Source organism: Perca fluviatilis, chromosome 10 (genome assembly GCF_010015445.1).
Source record: "Perca fluviatilis chromosome 10, GENO_Pfluv_1.0, whole genome shotgun sequence".
Taxonomy (NCBI): Eukaryota; Metazoa; Chordata; class Actinopteri; order Perciformes; family Percidae; genus Perca; species Perca fluviatilis.
Window position 1 is genome coordinate 27,290,100 of NC_053121.1, and position 18,146 is coordinate 27,308,245.

Consider the following 18,146-nt stretch of genomic DNA (forward strand, 5'->3'; position numbering starts at 1 on the left):
CCTCGGAACAACAGTTAAAAACCCAAAGATATTGAGTTAACTATCATATACATGTATGACATTTGCTTGTTTGCTCAAACAAAAATGACCAAAAGCAGTAGATGCAAACTCATTTACTGTCAATCAACTAATCGATTAATCAACTAATTGTCGTAGCTCAAGAGACATTAGGTTTAGAAAAATGTGTTTTCAATGAATTTTGTTGTCGAGAAATATAGAGGATTTGTCTTTAACAGACTAGGTTCCAATGGGCTAGCTCTTTGTGACTAATAAACCTTATTTTTTTTTATACTTTACTTGGTCAATCTGAAAAGTGCCTCTTTTAACATAAGTAAGTAGTCGTCCTGGCTCAGTAAAAATTAAGATAGAAACTTCAGTGTGGTCCTGGATGAGTTAAACTCAAACTGACAGCTTTGCTCTGAGAACAAACAACTCCCTCACTTAAACAAATTGCATAATTTCCCACAACAAACGCTGTCACACAATGACAGCACACTCTCTCTATTCCCTCTCTCCCCCGATTATTTCTGCTGCATACCCCAAGCCATCTGACCTTTCTTGGCCCTGACCGCCATGGCCAATCCGTCTTTAATCCACCTCCATGCTGTGCTAACCAGGTCACCACGCCTGTGAGGAGGGACTAGGGCTCTGGTTCAGCATGGAGAAAGAAGGAGACATCTTCATTACCAGCGGGGGAAAGCTAATGGACAGCCCCTGCAACCAGATAGAATAGGTCAAGCCAGGCCAAACAAGGCTACGACTGGAGACCCACTGACTACAGCTGCCAGGTCACTGTGACGGGAGACGATCAGCCCTGAACAACAACACGACAAGAACATCTTCATTAATTTGATGTTAATTGGTTGTAGGAGCTGGAACATTTGACCTCCTCATTTGTGTGGTGGAGCAAAACATTAATTCTCAACTTTAGATCATACAGTGGAAATATATCAAATTGCGAGTGTTTGGTGACACTTAATACCAGTTGAGTTTTACAAAGTTACAGGTTAGGTAAAGAGATATTTGCTTACAATATGCACTTGATTTGGAGAAACTTGACAGCTCCATATCAAGAAAGTATGTTACTTTAGCTACAAAGAGCAGGACAGAGACCAGAAAACACTTAAAAAAGAAAGTACTCAAGATAACACAACAAATAACTGCAACAAAAAGACTAAAGTGGGAATAATAACAATGTCATTTAATAGCATTTACATCCCAGGGTGTGTGCAAATAAAGAACATGTGTTATGTGATAGAGACTAGTGTTACCTTGGTATTAAAGCCCATTGCATTCTGGGAGGTTTTGTAGAGTTCTGGGTATTTCAGCATGTTCTCTTTTCTGCAGGAGCGCTCAAATATTCCCAAAGTGAGAGGCGGCAGAGCAGTAAAGATCTGCATAAGGAAAAACACACAGAGAGAAACATCAGTGAATTTTATGTTTCCATAATTTTCCAACAAATGGTCACCTCTTTTCTTGTTCTGAACTCAGAAGTGATGACCTTCAAATACGAATTGTCTAAAACATTGTTATGCATGACAATTCAATTTTGATCATGGAAACTGTATGTGTGAAAAAACAATCTTAAGTCAAAAGGTCCCCATGCTTTTGCAGAATCTTGATTCATAGTTGATCAGCTCTGACTAGTTTGATCAGAGTTTACGAGCAGTGATTGACACTGCGTTACAACTCCTCAGCTCTAATTAGTTGTTTTCCTTTGGGTGAGGTGGAATCTTGCAAATGCCATAGAAGGAGGCAGAGGAACACAGATTATCTGTCTAATTTACTACTGTCAGGATATAGTGACAGTTTCTGCAAATATGACAAAAAGTTATTTTTTATAAAAGTTACCTACTGAACCTTAAAAGGGAAAATATTTATGCAACCAAAAGCCAAAATCACATCACAAACTTCACCAAATTCACAACACTACTGTGTACAGTATGCAGAGGTTAAATAGTGTAATCAAATGTCTAATTGTTACTTATGGTAGATGCCCGTCTTCATCATTGCCACCATCTCCACATAGTAGGTTACATTTATAGAAGAATTTGCTTCATTTTGTTCTCCAATTTTCCCATTCTTTATTTTACATCATTGAAGACCATTGACCTTAAAACCATTTAGGGTTTCTTATTTTGATTTGTCATGCTTCAAGTCTGTTCATATGCAAAATCCATCTCCACTGAACATCTGCGATACTCTTGACTAAGAAGTGGGTATTTAAGCCTAGCTAAAGTGTAAATTCTTAGTGGTGTTGTAATGTTGTTCTGTATGGCAGCTGCTGAGAGAGGAGTGATGGTATTGTGTGGCTAGGGGGCTCAGTGGGTCAGTTGGTGTGAGTTCCCTGAAGCCCCATCTGGAGTGGGAGTCTGCAGGCCTCAGTCTGCAGGACCAGCGGGCCACAGGACATGCTCCACTGGGCTCCTTTCTTATTCAGAGCCAAGCCCAGGAAGATCTCCATTGATGGTCGGATTCAGCCCACTGCTTCCGGCAGACTCCCACTGAGCCGGAGGAATTCCCTCAGTTTTTGGATAAAGTGAAAGACTGAACCCTCTTCCCACCCCCCAAATACAGTACTGCATGTAAGGTGGTTTATTATGAAATGAATGCAAAAGGCAGGGCTGTTGAAATATCCTTCTCACTTGAAAGTTTTTCCCGATCAGGAATGTGGGGAAATTTCACTTCACACTTCTCTCATTCATTTTTGTTTATTGAATTGAGTTGATTTTAATAAACAGTTTAAAGTTACATATCAACTCCTTGTGGGCTTAATGCCATGGTATTAAAGATCAGACTTGCAGATGCACATGTTTTACTTCTACTTAATTCATGACAGATATGAAATATGAGTTCATTAGGAGTGGTCCCATTATAGAGCCCTGAGGGACCCCCTACATCAGCAGCCCGTTCAGTTGCTGCTCCATTCTTCCTATTCTTTTTATCATTCAAACGTAGCTGCCCTTGCTAACTACACTCTTTGGGGCAAGCGCAAATGTTGTTCTTTCGTATTCAGTACATAGTTTAGGGCACAGAGGAATATGGACTTGACAACAGGTCATAAATAATGGAGATATTTTTCAAGATGTTGATGACATAGTCACGCAACAAAGGGATCAGTTTTGGGACACCACAGCAAATCAGTTCTATGTCAGAGAACAATGGGGTAAAGTGGTAAAGTGGGCTCTTTGTATAGTACATTTTATTAACACTCACCACGTTGTATAAACCAATGCACCAGCGTTCAAACAGGATCTGGCCTGAGAAGCCATTGACGAACGCAAACCAGATCTAAGGGAGTCAAAAATCAGAGTTAGAGCAGCAAAAATAAGAACAGAAAGCAAAGGTGGTGCAACAGTTCTATCAATAACACAGTTTATATTTAAACTAAAATGATAAGGATGGTTTATATCCAAAATACTCACATCTCCCTTTCCCATTACTGACATTTTGAACATTAACACATTTAGTCATGAATTTGATACTGTAAACTTCACTCAAACTATATGATGAAAACACCAACTCTCTGTAGTGTTTCAAATTTGCCTCTTCAGTACATTCTTTCCATTAGTGATAGTAAGAGTGAGTGGTTACCATTATCAGATTTGAGAAGGGCTTACTATGTCTACAAACTAACAACCCATTTTTCTGTCACACTACATTCTTTACTGTCTTATGTCCACAGACTTCTCTTATAAATCTACTTTTTTTTTTAAGTAATGAAAGAGCAGCGACTGCTAATATATCTTTAAAATCATTGCAAGGCTGATGCATCTCACAATAATGTTCGTTTTGGGAGTAAAGCAGGAAAAATAAGTGTTTCCTGTCAATTCAAAACAAAATAACTAAATGATCGTAAACTAATGTGGGTTTGTTTGAAGTGCTGACCTGTGGTTAACATGTCATTAGTCTAAGTTAGCCAGGTTTTAAACTCAGGAAAGGCAGAGGTAGGCCACAATAGAACAAATCAGGGAAAAATGAACAGTGGGAAAGCCTAGACCTCCAGATGCCACCTCCCAGATGCAAATTGCCGACTGGATTCATCACGGGGATTACCTACAAACATTTATCAAGCCCACTATTTCCATCCTTTATCCTCCTAAAGACAAGTGGGTGACAGACGAGGTTAGTTATAGGAGCAGAGTCAGGGCTGTGGGACTCTGAATGATGGAGACTTTGATATATTATGTCAGGAAAGGGAGATAGAGGTAATGTAAACCATATGCTGGGTGGAGAGGAGACTTATCACATATCTTGATTAGTCATACTTACCTGAACAAAACAATGCCTCTAGGTTCAGGACAGGAGCTAGGTATTGTAAATTAACTCTGAGCATGCAAGTAGAGAAGTTAACTTACAGTATCTAGTAGGAAAAATGGCATGTGTGAATTTTTTAAAATTGTTGTAAAGCAGATTTGTCTGACATTTCCTGGAGAAAAACTGCATGTACTGTACAATCTGAAAACTGCTTGTATACTGACAGTGAATCAGAAATTGACACTTTGTGGTCCAAAACCACCTCTTGCTAATGTCAGATCTGTCAAGGTAACATCAGGGTACTGTGTTTTGGCCATGGCCAACCAAGCATTTCCTCGCTTCATTTAACTTCATTATGAAAGCATGAACTGCTACAAATTCTCAGATTGGGACAAAGACTATTTGAAGGCCCCACCCGCCCGTTGCCACTCTCTACACGCCCAATACCAATCTGCCACAGGCCCTTTCCATTTAATCGTGTAAGCATATGCATGAAAACAAATGTCTGTCACCCCCCACTCACCCACCCTTCATTCCCTTGGTGAGGTGGGGTGGGGGGGGGGGGGGCTATAGACAAGGCCTGTGTTTATGTGTGTGCCCCCAGACCCTGCCCCTCAACTCCCCTCTGCCACACCCACCCATCACAGATCCAATCCTCCTCTCCATCAGGTGCACTCTACCATGATGTTGTTTCTTTTATATTGAGGGGGCCTGTTTTCAAATTCACGTGGAATGTTCACTCAAATCTGGGACCATGTGGCTCTGTAACCATGAGAAACAGGAGGTGTACGGTACATCTGTTGGCAGTGCAAGAATAGTTTTAGGTGTTTTAGGTCTTGGCTTCCTGAAAATACATTCAGATGCTGTTGCTATGGGTTATATGTAGATGAAACCCAAGCCATGAGGCAGATTCAACCATTAGCGTGGCTCAAGCAATGGTAACGAGAGGCTAGCGAGTAGGTCAAACTGCTGAATTAATTACAGCTCTGCCCAATGAGAGGCTCTGGGCTGATATATTGTTGTGCTAAGTCAAAAAAGGCTCCTATTCATAGCATGTGGTAACTGCCTCTGTGTGAGTGTTTTGGCCTGGTCCTTGGGCTCCCAATAGCTTCTCTCTCTCTCTCTTTCTCCTCTCATCTCTTGAGGGACAGATGCATTGATTTGCTCATTAGGGGAAGTTCCAGGCAGGATTTTTCTTCCTCTTTTCTTCTCCTCATTGAGTGCCACTCAGCGGAGGGGTGTGGCTGGCCTCTCTCCCCGACTGCACATCATGAAAAACAGTACTGGAGGGAAGCGGGAGTTAAGAAAAGAGGGATTGGGCAGTGGCTAGCCGATAAGACTTTATGCATATTCATCAACGAATCAAAAATCATTGATTCCAAGGCTGCTCCACAGCTCTGCAGGCCTTGTCTAGAAGTGGCTATGGGTTGAAGGGGTGGGGGGAGCATGACATTTGTCCCCAACAATGTGAGTCCTGATACTCTTAAGCTTAGTACTGCCGAATTGCTAATGGAATGCATACACAAAGCAAGCAAAGAATGTAAAGGGACATAAAGAGAGCGGATAAATATGCTGCAAATATGTGGAGCTACAAACACAAGCGATCTTACAATGCCAGGCACAGCCTCTGTGGTTTCATTCAGCGCGCAATGGTCGGCAAGCTTTGCTCTGAAACTCTGAGCCGTCTCTAACTACACTGAGCCGCACTGAATGAGCTTTGATGTAATTGCCTCATAAATGCCACTTGTCCATCAGCCCCTTCTGTAGCACCCTGGCAAAGTGTCAATCAAACATGAGTGGCCAGCTGGATCGGTCATTTGAATGAAGTTGCTATGGCTTCCTTTGGAAAGGTCTTTTAGCTTGAATGTGACTGAATTCAATTCTTGTCATGCCTGTCCTTAAGTTAATGGTGTAATTTGTAACAAAGTAAGAGTTATGCATTCTGCTTTAAGTTCGTAAAGCACTGGGCCGCATTGTTTAAATAATATTTGAGTTATCTTATACCCGCTTTTTTCAAATTAGATAGACAGTCATGTTTCAATTGACATCATGGGGAAAGCCAAAGGAAACACTGTTAAGCAGTTCCAGCTGTCAGTCAATCATCCACTGAGCCTTACATTCTGACTCACAATTAACCCTCAGAAAGTCACAGAAAATCTTGAATGATCATACAACTGTTCCAAGAGCCTCAGACTAAGTTGCGCTCACATTCATGTCTTCCACAATAGCCCCAGAATCCTTCACCCTCCTACTCTATGTCTCTTAAAAAGATCCAAAGACCCAGTGGAAAGAGAGGGAGACGAAAAGAGGCTTAAACACAGTCTCCCAGTCCTGGTATTCAAGTTGCAACACACACTGTAACAGACAATGGTGCTACGAACAAAAAAGGTAAAATTCCCGTCAACATCCTTGATTCTCTCCTTGCAAGGTAGCCTGGGACTCGACGAGAAAAACATGCAAGCACAAAAGTAAACCTATTAGTGCAACAAATGCAGCTTTTAGCCATACCCCGGGGTTGCTGGTGTGTTAGATGTCAGGGTCTTACAAAAAGGACGTTTGAAATATTGAAGCAGCCTAAAAGTAAAGAAATTTCCTATTATCTACTTGAATCCCCTGAAGGAGCGTAGCACAAGGGGGAGGGGGAGTTATGTTTTCAGAGAGCAACAAAAGGTGTGCTAGAAAGAAGCTTGCCCTGCAGACAGAACTATAGATGTTATGTTCCAATTGTAGGAAAAGATCTGCTTTGAAAAAGGCCATGGTATGCTTCATAGTAGTTGGACACACAAATAAATGGATAAACAATGTTAAGAGGAATTTTGAACAGGTTTTGATGTGATTGTGGCATACAGGTCCAGTTAGGATTGAAATAGGTCAGACATATCTCCACAGTGCTGTGTTAGCACTGGAGAATGGTCTGGCTATACCACCTATCTATTCTAAAGACAGGGGAAAAAACTCTCTGGCTTGTTTGTATTTCTTAAAACCAATCAAAACCGTTTTGGGTGGAGCCAAGCCCCGATAACAGAGAAAGCGAGAAAGGGAAGGACATCCTGTCAGGCTTTATCCCAGCATTGTACATCCATTGCGCCAGACTAGTATTCAAATGAAGGGAAAAAAAAAAAAAAAAGTAAAAAAGGGGAAAAAAAGACTAGGGTTCGTCTTGAATTTATGTAATGTATACATTAGAAGTTGTGCCACCTCTTTTGAGTTCAACAGTAAATTGTCTTAACATGGTTAAAAACAGGGACGAAAAATAAAGAAATTCAACATGTTTCTGTAGACAGAAAATTCTATTAGCTTTCAATTTTATTTTATTTTGGATCTGCATTCGTAGTATGGTTAGTAGAATGGTATTTTACCTTATCTGGAAAAAGGGTAACATGATCAAACAGTTACAGTTCCTATTAGGGTAGTTATATTCTGGAAAGAGACCAACTGCCCTCTTTTCCCTTCAGGTCACAATAAGCCAGAAGCAGACATGCTGGAATGTAAAAGGTAGTCTACTGATTCTCCATGGTAGAGCATATAAACAAGAACGAGATCAGAGGTCAAGTGTCACAGAAAGAGGATGAACAAAAGACAATTTTAAAGTGCTCATATTTCCATGACATGTTATGTGGTGATGATATTTTAAAAACATGTGGCTGATCTTTTTTTTTGCCACCACATAGAATGGCCAGGGAGCACTCTCTAAATTGTTCCCTTTTCAGAGCGCAAAGGCAGAAGAAGTCTGTCAATCACTTGCTTTCTATGGCTACTGGGCCCCCTCAAGAAAATGAAGAAGATTATTTGCAATTAAGGCTATTTGGTAAAACCAAGACAATTTTTTCACATATTTCCACGATAAAGTTCCTATTGTATCTAATTAACAAACAAAAAAGTCCTGGAGAAATGCACTGGCATTTTAACTCGCAATAAGAGCACATTTTATTCTTATACGCATATGTCTCCAACGTAAGTACATTACATATAGTACAGCAGTCTCCATTAAAACATCCTGATATGTAGTGAGGGACAAAGTGTGATCAAACATTCAGTAGTGACTTCTGAATTAGAATTTAAGAAGATGCAAAGCTAAAGTTGCTGCTTCCGCCAGACAAGTGCATGGCCGGTAGATCAAAACATCGGAGCACTCCCGATGATAAAGCTGCTGCTGATAGGAAGCACTTAACCTGTCTGGTCATTCTTGGTTATAGCTCTGAACCTGCAATCAGCACTGGGTCTGGTATCTGTCAAATGCCATCAAATCTACCGCACACCAACATACCGATGTTGGGAGCAACATGTGTGTGAACCTTCCTAACCATCATCCATTGCACATTTCATACATTATAAAATGCAACACTAGTGCTTTACATAAAAATGACATTATTATTATTATATAGTTAAAGCTAAACATAAAAAACAATGTCAACACACATACATACATACACACACATATATATACATACATACATACATACACACATATACACACACACACACACACACACACACACACATATGTACATAGCCATATTCTGAAAGGCTAGTCTCACTTCGCCAGACCATCCACACGCTTCGGAGCGGAGGAGAGTCTGGCTACTCTACATAGCATTCTAGAATGGGAGTGAAAACGTGCGCTGGTTTATTAGCATTTCTTTAGACCAATCACAATCGTCATGGGCGGCATTAAGCTCCACACGGAGCCGCTGTAAAAAAGTTGTGCGAGAGAAAACTTAGATTGGAAAGATAGTCTAGCTAGCTGTCTCAATTTACCCTGCAGAGATCTGAGGAGCATTTAACCATAGTCCTCATAAATCCACCAGAGTTTAAAGTGCTCATATTATGCTCATTTTCAGGTTCATAATTGTATTTAGAGGTTGTACCAGAATAGGTTTATGTGGTTTCATTTTCAAAAAAACACTATACTTTTGTTGTACTGCACATTACTGCAGCTCCTCTTTTCACCCTGTGTGTTGAGCTCTCTGTTTTAGCTAAAGAGTGAGGCATCTCACTTCTGTTCCATCTTTGTTGGGAGTTGCACATGCACAGTACCTAGGTAGTCAGTTGCAGAGTATAAGGGCGTGCCACGCTAGCAGCTAGGCGAGCATTATAACGTGTGTTACAAAGTGACGCACGTTCGTAACGGAAGTAAAGGCTGGACTACAATAGAGCTGTTTGGAGCAGTTGGTTCTTGAGTTCTGTTGGAGATGGTAAGTCCCTTTGGGGTGGACTTTGGGCTTTTTCACTTTGTAAACCTATAACGTGCACAAAAAGATATACAACACAATAAAGGAAAGGGAAAAAGCCCAAAAAGCATAATATGAGCACTTTAACATTCCAACAAAAAGAAAGCGGAAGTAAACGGACATACACGCATCCGGCGGTATTTCCTGCAGCACCGGAGCAATCCCTGAAGTGTAACGTCACGGATATAGACTACTGAAAGGCAGACTTCCAGTTAATCAGATGTAGTTTTCCCCTTATATCGAGTATGTGTATGTGTGTGTGTGTGTGTGTGTGTGTGTGTGTGTGTGTGTATTCTGTCTCGGTATGTCAAAACTCAAACTATTCGCCCAGGAGCCGCACCAACTGGCAGGTAATGTGAAGGGCCAGTAGACAGAAATACAAACATGGAAACTCTAACAAGGAATATTTGCTGTCGGCAATCTGATTGGTGGAGTGCTAACCCAGAAATAACAAGTTGGAAAAGTGACGAACGCCTCTCAAATCTGACGAAAATCAATCTTTGTCAATCTAAAATGAAGACAGATGCAGCAACTGCATGGCCTATTTCTCGCTTAAAATGTTTTCAGAAACACGTTTCAGTGAACTATTTTCGTAAAATACGAGATCGTATTTAGAACAAGCCGCCATTACTATCGGCTGGAGAAGCCTGACCCATGTGACGCGTTGTCATTTCCGGTTTTCATTTTTTGTTTTACGTCTCGCGCACGTGCAGAACGTACGCTCAAGACGGCGTTGCTTCAATGTGTTCCAAGGCACTTTTTTGGACCTCGGGGAGCAGACTGATCAGTCCGACTGCCTTTTCTGCCAACGGTCAGCCGTCGGGTGGGTGTGTCAGGGCCTTAAGAGCTTCTTACCTCAATGATGTAGAGGACAATGTTCTTGTAGAAGCAGTACAGGATACACTTGGCTACACGGTTGTAATTCCAGGCTCCGTGGACGAGCAGCAGATTCTTCAAGTATTTGAACTGTGTGGGAGGGGAGGAAATGGAGGAAAACGACAAAATGAATGAATAGCAAAAGTCTGTGTAAAGTACACTGTCTAATGGTTCCTCATAATCAGAGAGCAGTGCTGAAACACTGAAGCAGTTACAGGAACTTCAAGATTAAAGAAAGCAGCAGTGTTTTGTCATCCCCCAGCAGAGAGGACTGATGAGACATTGAAGCCAAAGACTCTCACTAACACATTCCAGAAATGTTGAGTTAAACATTGTAAGATCAAGAGTTTAGTTGATAAAAATGAAGGAGTTCATATGGGGGTATTGGTCTCCAAGGACTCAGCATAATAGTTAAACTGCTTTATAATTATACCACCATTTAGGGACCGTTATGAACTTGCAATTTCAGTGCAATTTCTGCGTGATAAGTGTGATTATATTGGAGCAGAAGTTCAGAAGGCAATTGTTTCATCTTAGTTGCCAGTAAATGACTAAAACAAAGCACACAATCTACTCTTGCCTCTCTCAAAATGAAAAGTTCTTAAAATGTCTCAGAAACCACAGTACGAGGTATGAGGAGTACAATTAAACACAATTTTGTTTATTTGAAGGCCTTCTTGTCTTTCAGCATCACCACAGTATTTGTTGGTGAAATGACAGCACAGTGGCAGCCCCCAGTTTGTCTGACCCCTCGAATGGTCGGATCAAACATCAGTTAACACAAACCTGAGCTGATGACAGATGAAGAGCAGAGGTGCCTCGGCCCAAAGCCTCTTCACTCTTCAACAGATAACACTGAGCTTTCAAGTATTATATCTTAGGAACTAGCTCCCTAACAATCTACAGCAGCAAGGAGCTCATCGGATACTCTCGAACATGAATATAAATCATGTAGAGGGAAAGAAAAACAAGTTACACAACTTCCAAGGATTGATTTCAGTTTGCAGACTGCAAATTACACTTAATGTACCGTTACGCCAATATATGGAAAACACCACTGGAAGTCTGGAGGTGTAATTTAATTTGATGCTGGGACACAACCTAAATGGATTCTATGAGGCCACCTGTCTTTGAAAGACATACACTTTTGCATGTCATGCCGATTGATGGGGGCACTTAAGACGAATCCAAGTCTCTTGAATGGTAATTGCATACTGAAGCACAGAGAGCGTACTGTGTTTTAGTCAGCTACTGGTTTCCTATTCTCTCAAGCCCTGTGGCTGTAATAGAAACATGATGTACTGAGTGGCATGCTGTGTAGAAACAGAACCATGACACAGGAACTCCATGGCTTTTGTTGCTTATGGGTATCACATATCGCAGCAGAGTTTCAGACAAACTGGTTACTAGGATGTAAGAATGTATTTAAGAAGTAGCATTCTGCCGGGATCTGTTTCTGTATGGTTATGTTGGGAGTTGGGTGTCACCAGATGCTTGTTTTACAGGGGTTACTACTCCACTGTATAAGTAATGGCCTATTGTTACTGGGAACAATGTGCCAAGCTATCACTAACCCATATTACACTTGAGACAACAATGACAGTACTGACAATTTGTGGAATCTGACTTTTAGAAGATAGAAATTGATGGGCATGGATATGGATATGTGCATTGCTGCCAATTTGAGGACATGCACCTGCAGCTTAGAAGAAAACATGTTTTTATCAAGTTAAAATCACATTTTAGCACTGCCAAAGTGTAAAATCTGGTCTTTTAGTCTTATTCCCATTTTATGTACATAATTTAACTTCAGGGTGTCAGTGTGAAAATATTTTTGTTCCAATAGAAAAAAAAAATTAAACAACTACAGGTGTTGATTTTACTTTGTTTAGCTCTACTGTATTGAGTCTTAAAGACAGTCTTCTGTTAATCTAGTTTGAATATTATTAGCAGTTAAGCAGCTAATCAATCATGCATTGGCATACTTTTTTTCTGACCCTCTCTGACTGCCTGATGCCATCAGCAAAGCTGTCAAAGTTACTCTACATATTATAATTTAGGCATTTTAATATAAACAATAACTGGTAAAGTTCCCACTTTAGATACCTATGTCTTCCATCTCCGACTCCTAATGAGAACAACATACTTTAACTTAATATGTTGTGTTTTTCTCACTTGGTGTAAGCCCCTGCCATTGTGCTCACCTGGGCAATAGAGTAGTCAGAGGAGTTTGCAGCTTGCAGACCCTCGTTGCCGGAGATTCCCACACCGACGTGAGCTGTCTGGATCATTCCCACGTCGTTAGCACCATCACCAATGGCCAGCGTGATCACCTTCACCTGTTTCTTTACCATCTCCACCACCTCTGACTTCTGAAGAGGAGATACTCTAAAAAGGGAGGAGTAGCACAGGGAATATTACACAATGTTTATTTAATGAAACTAGATATTAATTTGTGGTAATCAGCAAGTGCTATTAACGTGGTAAAATTAGTCGTGGTAAAATTTGTGCTACAACAGTGAGACATACAGTATGCAGTACAAAGGATAAGGCAAGACATACATTATAAGAAGAGTAGATTCTTATAATGTTTATTGTTAATGTTAATTATACAGTACATATTACACAGAAGAGTATTGTCCAGGAAATTCTATTTCCTACTTCCCCAGAATTTGGGCAGTATAATTGCGGTGTGCATAAAATAAGATCAGCACTTGGCAAAACCCAAAGCTCTTCCTTCACTTTGTAGAATTGTAGGTTGAGGCGTGCAGACGGTCGTGCCAAACTGTGTGAACACCCTAAAAATAAACATAGAGGCATTTTGTGCAGAATATTTCTTTAAGAATCACAAAAAAATCAGGTGCCAAGTTGGCAGAGAGAAGAAAGCTCTTGTAGAGACTGCATTTTATCCCTAGTGGCAGTGCTTCTGACTTTACCGAGTACCACGTAATCGGCATTGTTTGATGGCGGGCAGCCTGGGAGGGATTGTATCATGTCATGCTGGATGGGCGAGGCGATGTGTGAAGGCATGTGAGATCTGGGGGAGAGAGTGGACTTCATGGTGAAGCTCCTCAATGTCAAGTGAGGCAGCTGGTGGCACACAGGAGGAAGCACATGTCTGTCTAAAGGACCATTCAGTGACTTATTCTGTATTCATCGCCTTGACATGTGCTTTTGGACCACCATTTGGCAGAGTGTTACTTTGTCTTATGCCAACTTATGCCTTTTCTGAAGAGTCCATCATGTTTTTTTAATCCTCCGTGTCCTCCTTGGCTACTAGCAACTGCGCTGGAGGTGTCATGGAAGGCTTGTATCATGTGGACGCGGTGACAGTTTTGTTGCCATTTCTTAGAATTCCTCATGGGGGTGGCAGAAACTACGCACTAAAGCTTAAACTAATTATTATCGGCTGTACCCGTGATGATTTACGTGTGTCCTGTTAAGGGGATGAATATCTGTGCCTTTATTTTGCATTTTATAAATAATTTCAGGTCACTTCATAGAGATCTGTTTTCACTTTGACATTAAATTCCACTTTAAATCTACTCTATACTGTTGTAATACTTTATACCAACAGCAAAGTTGGCAATGACGAGGACTGTATGGGGAACTGGGCACTACTGCTATAAAGACTACTTGTTATATTCTGGGAGAATCATTTCCCTTTTTACTGCTTTTTCTCGAGACCCTGTAAGACCTTTCTTACTAGGACCATTAAGTAGAGCCAATCATTAGGTGATGGTTGGGACACATCTCATAACTCTTCCTTTACAAGACTTCAAACTAAACTGTATGCCCCCACTGACAGCAAAGTCTGTAGCCTCCCACACAGGAGCGTCCTCTTAGTGCACCAGAGGTTTGGGGGTAGTGTACAGTACAGAGAGTCTCCAGAGATAATGTCGTAAACTGCTAGCTGTCTGAAGCTGTGAAATGGTTAATGTTTATGTTCTCCGTGGTTTAAGAGGCCTCATTCATCTCCTGGTGTCTCTTAGTGCCCACAGAGTGTGCACAAGGTAAAGACAGGTAGAGGTTAAGGAAAAATAAATACAAATTTGATGTAATGCACTGAGTCATAAGGTTTGCTGTTGTTCCGAAAACGTGGTGCTGATTTCTGGCCCCAGACCCCGTCGTGGTTGCTTGAGTACTTAAGTACTTCCTATTATTTATGTGGCTGGGGCAGGTCAACAGTGTACCTGCATAATGTTGAAAGTTGCCATTAAAATTTATAACTATCACACTTTTTAAACTGCTGCCATGAAATACTCAATGACCTTTATGGCAAAGACATAATACTTTGTTGTTCAACCACAGAGCTTTTAATTGAATTTAAGTCATTTTAAAGAAAAAAATGCCCAACGTTACTTCATTTCAGCTTCTCATTTGTGAGGATTTGCTCCATTTCTCAGTTTTACATGATTGTAAAATCATCCTTGGGTTTGGGGCTACTGGTCAGACAAAAATACGCAATTTTATGACATAGTAAAGAGCCTTAAGTTTAAGAATTTTCCATCTCTATATCCAGATACGGTTTTGAGCCGCTGCATTAACGTGGACTAATGACTCCAGTACTGTATAGTATTTAAAAACACATTTTGTGTAGTGTTTTTCAAGTGCAGAAACAGACTCGGTACGTAAAGTCTTTGCACCTACTTTCATTTCGGTCAGTGGAATTTATTGTCTCTGGTTTATTTTATTGTTTCAGGAGTAAATCTTACCTGCAGCATATGACAGCTTTACAGGACAGGGCGAGGTCGAGGAAGTACTGTCGCACTCCGAATGCGAGGGCGTATTTGAGAGTCTTCCCGTCAATAATGAGAGCAAAGTCGTTCTCCTTGTAGAGGGCATCTCCCAGCATTCCACAGTGGTGGCTGAGCGCTTCCCTTGTTCTCTGTACATGTAATTATAATAAAACATGTAATTAATATGAGTTTAATTAGTGCAATTAGTCAATTTAATTTCAAGCCTAGTAGTGTTAAAGTTGCTAGAGGAGAAATGCACTATAATTAGATAGTGTAAGTTGTTTTGCCCGGGTGGATTGGTTTGGAAGAATCTACTGTGCAAGCTGATTATGATTAATTCATTTATAAGTCAGTAAGGTTTTTTAAGAGGTTTTGTTTTTTAATTCCATTTTAAAAAGCCTTTGCCAATTTGTTAACAGATAAAAAAATATTGAACAATTATTACAATACCAACTGTTATCCAGGCTTTTGGGAAAAAATAAACTGTCAAATGTTTTTGTTAGTTGGAACATTTTTCACTTGCATTTGAGGATTTATTAATCCAAAGGCTGAGATGCATGCAGAATTGGTATGATTGATACTGAACCACACTATTTATATTTTATATGTGTTCTTGTATTATATCCTATTTATTATTTATTGTATATTCTGTATGTGTGCTGTGTGTCTGATGTGTTGCGGCTGTAGCATTGAAATTTCCCAATTTGGGATCAAAAGTCTGTCAAATCTAATCTAATTCAAATTAGAGTTAAATAGATGGCAAAGATCTGCCCACTCTTCTTGCTAATCCCAAACTGCTACAGAGCAGCTGCTCTTGATATTTTAGATATTTATTATGTTTCCCATGCTTATTACACTCAGACCTTCGCTATGAGGTGATAACACAAGACGTATTCTGAGAATGGATCATGTTTGCTTATACAGTCTATACAGTTTTGATGATGAGTGATAATGAAAAGCAATAAATATGAGACTGGCAAGAGGATTTACTGTCCTGGTATACGGACACGTGGACTGGATGGATAAAGTGGTGAGATCATCGTTGTATTCATCATTCAATCATCTTCCCCACAGATGGTGAAGCCATTAGGAAATACTGTGTAACCATTTTCTCAGTGACAGGTAGACAATACATGTGTATTTTCAATAAAAAGTTTTTATAAATTACCTGGCTTCAAAAGTACAAAAATATAATAGAAGCACTTCTTTCAATAAAATGATATCCCTTATGGTGGTTAAATGACTGTAAAGACAGTTTTAAAGGGGCAGAAACAAAGCGATGATACAATGCAAGGCATCAAACCTAATGTGCCATGCAGATGTTCAAACAGCTATAATCATTTAAAAAATGGTGGCCATTAGCAGAACTGAGGGAGGGAGGGAGGGGTCCGGCCTGGTGTTGAGGTCAGCTATGTCAAAGCAGTCAGATTGTACCAGGGGGACCAGGCAACGTTCGCTTGGCATAACAAAACTCTGAAACCCCAGCTTAAAGGAAATATTTGGAGAAAGGGGCTTTATGTTTCACAAAGCGAGAGGAGAGTGAGAGACACGCACAGAAAGAGATGATGGATTAACAGAAGACAGAAACTGAGCAAGAGGATACAAGCAGAAAGCAGCTGCGAGGACTTAACCATCCCTGATGGGGTCTGTAAAACAGCAAGAGATGGTGAGCAGTGGGCAGGCTTGTGTGTGTGTGTGTGTGTGTGTGTGTGTGTGTGTGTGTGTGTGTGTGTGTGTGTGTGTGTGTGTGTGTGTGTGTGTGTGTGTGTGTGTGTGTGTGTGTGTGTGTGTGTGTGTGTGTGTGAGAGAGAGAGTGAGAAGCACAGGTCAGGTTGTGATATCTATATTCAACCAGAGGAAAAAAATTAAATCCTTTCAATCCCAGTCAGTTAACAGAGTGATTTTAGATGACATCTCAAAGTGTAAGTGCATGTGTGTGTGTGCTTTGCATAAGCCAGTATAGCATATGTATGAGAAAGAATTCAATTTGTTTGGGACACAATCTATTCATCACATGTGTGTGATAAGCAAAGTTTGCCATTTCGTCAAGTAGGGCAGCCATTTCCCCCATAATTTCCACGGAGGAATTTTAGCACTAATGCTACATGTCTCCTCCTAAAGCCTCTTTGTTATGGCTATAATGACCAGTTTAGCCTATGTGACTAGCTAGTGTTTGGCTTTGGAATGGGTTTGTGCTGTCCATTCAGAAATCCACAAGAGCTTCCCATAAAGACTGAGCTCTATTGTTGATATAGCTCTTGAGTGATACAGCCAACAGGACGTGACACTCACGATGTGGAATCTGGACATTTGTATGGATGTAATGTCATCATCTGTCTCAGACTTGAAGCCACCCTCAAAGGGAACGTTACATTTTTTTACTGAGTGTTTTTCTCCGTTTTTTTCATAATCAAAACACAGACAAATAAGCTTCTTTTTTTTTCTTTTACACAGAAAAATGAAAATAATAAGCCCCATTTATCTGGGACTGTACTTCATTTAAGATTAAGATACTAATGCTTAATATGTGTGGTTAGCTCTTCGAATGATTAAACACGCTGACTGGAAGACCAGGCTGTTCAAAATGACCTAATAATGCATCTGGGAATTTCAGTTCTAGTAAGATTTAGTAGAGAGGATGTCTAAAACTTTGTCCTCCCTTTGATAAGCATTTCTAAACACAGCAAAAGAGGAAAGACATGCTCCAATTACTCTCTTTCACAGCACAAGAGCAGAATTACCAGCCCTGCTGCCCGGTCCTCTGTTCACTGGGCCTCCTCAGTCTTGGTGGAGAGGTTTCTCCCTTTGCACTTTAACAAACTGCCTTATGTAAGCATCTGTTCAACCACAGGAGAATGAGAGCTGACATTTCAAAGCGCTGGTTCGCATGCTTTATGAATGCATCGACCCCACATTTCTACCTCAGCTTCATTTATCACGCTTAACGACTGGCTGACAGAGTGAAGGCCGTCTGTCATCACCCCCAAACACCCTCCTGCTGCGTCCCTGTCCCTTCCCCACTTCTTCTCACCATTCCCCCGTT

At 40.6% G+C, this 18,146-nt stretch overlaps 1 protein-coding gene across 5 annotated transcripts in view; it reads right to left on the reverse strand.

Annotated features, from left to right (window-relative positions):
• The window catches only part of atp8a1 (ATPase phospholipid transporting 8A1), a 108,521-nt gene that overhangs the window by 20,499 nt on the left and 69,876 nt on the right, over positions 1 to 18,146 (reverse strand). For all 5 annotated transcript variants that reach the window (XM_039813997.1, XM_039813996.1, XM_039813999.1 and 2 more), the window contains 5 exons: positions 15,080 to 15,252; positions 12,569 to 12,752; positions 10,344 to 10,454; positions 3,217 to 3,291; positions 1,272 to 1,394 (listed from right to left, as the gene is read on the reverse strand). In XM_039813997.1, the coding sequence (XP_039669931.1) occupies positions 1,272 to 1,394; positions 3,217 to 3,291; positions 10,344 to 10,454; positions 12,569 to 12,752; positions 15,080 to 15,252 (666 nt within the window). The remainder of the gene's footprint in view (positions 1 to 1,271; positions 1,395 to 3,216; positions 3,292 to 10,343; positions 10,455 to 12,568; positions 12,753 to 15,079; positions 15,253 to 18,146) is intronic.